Raw genomic sequence first — 4,914 nt, 5'->3', positions numbered from 1 at the left:
CCCCCCCCCCCCCCCCGCTCATTCTTTCACAGGACAGCCAGGCGCAAGACACCCATATCTCCAAGGACCTAATGCTTTCCATAGCTTCTGAAGCTGCCAGACTGTGTCTGTACAACAAGAGACGGACCATCACAAGGCGAGAGGTTGAGAGCGCCATGAAGAATGTTTTATCTGGAGGGGATCCTACTGCTCTCGAAGAATAGAATGGTTTACTGTAACCCCTGTTTTAATGTAACCCCTGTTTTTTTAAATTTATTTCTATAATAAAATATCTAAGTGTACCGTCTGAATAAGTGGGCTTTGGCTGCATTACTGTCTCAGCAGGTTGCATTTGTAATATTTTGACAAATTCAAACTAAGCTTCTTTGGTCGGATCAACTGCCTGATCTATTGGATTGTCTGAACACTAAGTATTTTGAATGTTTGGGTTACAATTAAGCAAAGCAAATTAATGTAGTAAACTGAATGTTTTGTTGTGGCCATTGAAGATTGTTGTGTCCCCCCTTCAGCCAATTACATTTCATGGATTTTGCGGTTAATTCAGTGTTCTGGATTTTCAGGACAGAGCCTGGTACTAGCATTCTAAGCATGGGTGATTTTGGTGCTGTTAAACATGGTGAATGGCCCTCATGTCCTTTTTGCATCTGGTAATTTACTTGAATCCTAAGAGGTGGGTGGGTTTAGACAATCACTTCTCTAAAATATTTACATGTTGGCTATAATTTTAAAGTAAACTATACACGCGTAATTACATATGCTGAGCATGCATTTTAGAAGCCCTTCGTAGCCTCTGTAGCTATGGGCATTGTGGAGAAATTAATCTTCAAACTTAATTTCTTAATTTTTTGAAGAAACTAATCTTCAAAAAATGGAACACGAAAATCGCAGCTCCCCTCACCAGGTCTACTCCAGCAGCGGTGACTTTGCAGCCTCTACTATAAGCAAGCAGCAGGTGCTATAGGAAACAGATTTCATAGTCTCTGATCTTTGAGTATTCTTTGATAATACCTGCAGCTAGAGAAGGTTGATGTGTTGTGAAAGATTCTACTGCTTAAAGGAGAACTGAGGTATGAAAATCACTCATCCTCATAGTTTCAGCTGATGTGTGACAATGAAACTGTCACACGTCGGCTCAATAGATCGGGAAGTGAGCGAACACATACAGTCGCTCACTTCTCGATCATCTCCCTGCAGAGTGTGGGTTCCCCCCTTTCCCGTCTCCGATCCTCTGGCGCTAACTAAAGGAATGGATGGGGGAGGGGGCTGTTACAGCTGGCTCTACCTCTAGATAGGCAGAGCCAGCTGTCAATTTATGCAGCTGGGTGGATCTCGACAGTAATGTCAGGATCCGTCCTGGCTGTGGCGGTCTCAGTATAACGCCAGCTGTAGCTCGTGATATACAGAGCTTTGTTGTGAAGAGATGTCATGAGATGTCACCAGCACACCAATATGGCAAACACGTCAAAGTTCAGTGAATCTTCATTTTTATTTTTCAGAAGTCACTTAAAGTAGTGTCGGAGATCTATATGGTCAGGGCTTTTCCCCATAGTTCTCCTTAGGGTAACGGGAGGACACAAACTAGCGTCCTCCCGTCACCCTAGGCTCACTATACTGAGACGCCGGAGCGGATCCTGACATCGATGTCGAGATCCGCCCAGCTGCGTGAGTGACAGCTGGCTCTGCCTATCTAGAGGCAGAGCCAGCTGTACCCGCTCCCTCCCCCGTCCGTTCCGCCAGTCAGCGCTGGAGGATCGGAGGGGGGAATCCAGCCCCTCCCCTGTCATGGCAGAGAGCCGTGACAGGATCGAGAGGTATATACACAAAAAGTGTGTGTATGTGTTGAATCTTCTGCTACTAAGGTCCAAAGTTGACGAACACCGTTCTAAATTGTGGAGCTTGCTGGTTCTGCAGCTGAACCTGGAAGTAAAGAGTCTAGTAAGAGCACCACATCAATGGTGATGAAGTCTACAACAGTTTGTAATTACTTCATAGTAACATACAATGTTATAGCAGACAATCTGGAGCAGGTTGTGCATGGCAACCAATCAGCTTCTATCTTGAATTTTCAAATCGAACTGAAGAGAAGCTGATTGGTAGCCATGGACAACTGCTCCAGATTCTGTCTGCTCCAGTTTTGATAAAACTTTCAGTTTTCCATGTTTTAAAGACAGGTTTATCCATACAGCAAGTTTCATCCCTCTGGAAATCCAGATATGGTGGCTGCTCTTCAAGGTGTCCTCGTGAGGAATTTGAAACAAAAAACCAAAAGGGCGCAACACTAGGTGGGCTAACTGACCGGGTCAGCAGACACAGGGAAGGTGACAGGGAAAATTATGTGACAATGGGTGCAAAAGGCAAAAAACCAATGGATAGCTGAGGAAAAGGAATGAGCACTTACATTTTAATTCATGGGACCAGCGGATGTCCGGCCGGTGTAAAGCATCGGGTCATCCGTGGTGTCTATCTGGAACTGGTGTGCCGGAGGAGGTGCATCCACACGGGGAGAGGAGGTTGTGGGCGGGGGAGAGAGAAACCACAAGACTGGGGACTCAGTCCGTGGCCCGCTGCGTGAGTCCAGGGGCTGAGTTGTGTGGGAGAGAATCAGCGGTGTCAGAAGCAGGCAGAACTGCTGTGGCCGCGGCTGTGGATCGTGATGCTCGGTCACTGTCGGCGCAGACTGGGGCAGTGTGCGCGAGCCGTGGGCTGAAAGTTGTCAGCTGTCAGTCGGGTCTGAGATGGGAAGAGGGTAGTAGCGGGGTGGAAGGGCAGTGAGCAACGCGGTTCGAGGAGTGATACCTCTTTTTCAAGCTCGAGAAGGAACATTTGTTCACCACCTCAGACGTATATTTACGGATGGGAGCCCGGCGCAGCACGTTGTGTCCCAATCAGAGATATCCCTCAGTCATAGAGCCTCTCTCAGAGGAGGACAGACACTGTAATATGCCGACTGCCAAAATATTCAGAACACTTTCAGATAAAAGTTATAAAAGTGCTTCCTTTATGATAGAACACAGATATCACCGGGCACAGACTGTACCTTACCCAGCCTGGAATATGGTGCTCTTTAAGGGAATAAGCATTATTATTGTAGCTGATTCCCATTGCCTGTTCTGGGCATGTCCCAAGATCAAGCAATCCTGGATTCCAGTTGTACAACAAGCCATTTACATCTGGTTAATCACCTGCCTTGTACCCCCAAAGTGGACACTCATTGGTATAATGGACATTCCTCATACTAAGGTTTCTATAGGGTCGGCAAGATACTTCCTATGGCGGCTTAGCGGCTAAGAAAACTATTCTGCACAAGTGGATTTATCCCGACCCTCTTCACTATTTATAGAACAGTTAATGTATATATTCTGTAAGGAGTGGGTGGAGGCCTCACCAAATAAAGCAATGACCTATGGGGGCCCTATATACAAACCTTAGCTTTTGACACCCAACAGGGTGCAAAGGAGAACTATGGGGATAGGGCTTTTCCCCATAGCTCTCCTTAGGGTAACGGGAGGACACAAACTAGTGTCCTCCCGTCACCCTAGGCTCAGTATACAGCGAGCTACAGCTCGCGATATACTGAGACGCCGCAGCCGGATCCCGACAATTATGCCGGGATCCTCCCAGCTGCCTGAGTGACAGCTGGCTCTGCCTATCTAGAGGCAGAGCCAGCTGTGCCCGCTCCCTCCCCCGTCCGTTCCGCCAGTCAGTGCTAGAGGATCGAAGTGGGCAATCCAGCCCCTCCCCGGGATCCAGAAGTGAGCGAACGCCGGTATGTGTTCGCTCACTTCCCGATCTACTGAGCCGACCTGTGACAGTCTCATTGTCACAGGTCGGCTAGAACTATGAGGATGAGTGAAAAGCACCCACCTCATAGTTCTCATTTAAGTAATGGTTTTGTCTAGGGGGCTCATATAAAGCAGATATACTCACTTGATTCCCGGTCCCGCTGGGCTGCTAGACCGGTTCCCGCAGCCACTTCTCTCCTCGGCTCCAGTGGCCTAGGGACCGCTGATGTCATCACATCTAAACATCTAATGAAAGTCCATTGTCAGCGTTAGTGTCAATGGAGGGAATTCATAAAAACTGGAGCAGTCAGTGTCTGGAGCAATAGCCCATGGCAACCAATCAGCCTTTCATTGTCAAAGAATAAATGAACAAACTGAAAAGATAAACTGGTTGGTTTCTATGGACAACAGCTCCAGATTCTGTCTGCTCCAGCTTTTATGAATTCCCCGACTCCCCCCCCCAAGTGTGTTTTAGGTAAGAGTTAGAAGGGAAAAAAAAAGCTTTTCCATTTGGTGTCAGTAACAATGTCAGTATCAGTGTTTTTATGTACTTTTGGATTCTTTCACCTTTTCTTTGGTGCCCTTTATTTCTGAATTAAGGCAGAGTTACCTGCCAAAGCGTTCCCCTCCACCGCTGTGATGTCAGCGCCCTCCCTCCCTCGCCAGTGCCTTCCGCCACTCCATTGGCCGGGCTCAGATGATGTATTTCCCACGCATGTGCACAGGATTTACTTTATTTTTACAAGGAATTCTTCAGACTCTGTGTACTGAGGTTTGCATGTGCAGCTCAGTGTACAAAGCAGGCAGGAAGACGGATCTATACATCCTCCTTTCTGTCATAATGAGTCTGACAGCACGTTTAATAATATCTCTTAAAGGAGAACTATGGGGTCAGGGCTTTTCCCCATAGTTCTCCTTAGGGTAACGGGAGGACACAAACTAGCGTCCTCCCGTCACCCTAGGCTCAGTATACCGCGAGCTACAGCTCGCGGTATTCTGAGACGCCGCAGCGGATCCCGACATCGATGTCGGGATCCGCCCAGCTGTGTGAGTGACAGCTGGCTCTGCCTATCTAGAGGCAGAGCCAGCTGTACCCGCCCCCTCCACCGTCCGTTCCGCCAGTCAGCGCTGG

At 47.9% G+C, this 4,914-nt stretch overlaps 1 protein-coding gene across 1 annotated transcript in view; it reads left to right on the top strand.

The window, feature by feature from the left end:
• The window catches only part of LOC108783865 (histone H2B type 3-B-like), a 3,083-nt gene extending 2,880 nt beyond the window's left edge, over positions 1-203 (top strand). Inside the window, exon 2 of the mRNA XM_018552556.1 lies at positions 33-203. Within this exon, the coding sequence (XP_018408058.1) occupies positions 33-203 (171 nt within the window). The remainder of the gene's footprint in view (positions 1-32) is intronic.
• Positions 204-4,914: the final 4,711 nt, after the last annotated feature.

This window comes from Nanorana parkeri, unplaced genomic scaffold (assembly GCF_000935625.1).
Source record: "Nanorana parkeri isolate BGI_ZX_2015 unplaced genomic scaffold, ASM93562v1 scaffold92, whole genome shotgun sequence".
Lineage (NCBI taxonomy): Eukaryota > Metazoa > Chordata > Amphibia > Anura > Dicroglossidae > Nanorana > Nanorana parkeri.
Note: the sequence above shows the minus strand (reverse complement) of the source record. Positions and strands in the feature narration are given on the sequence as shown.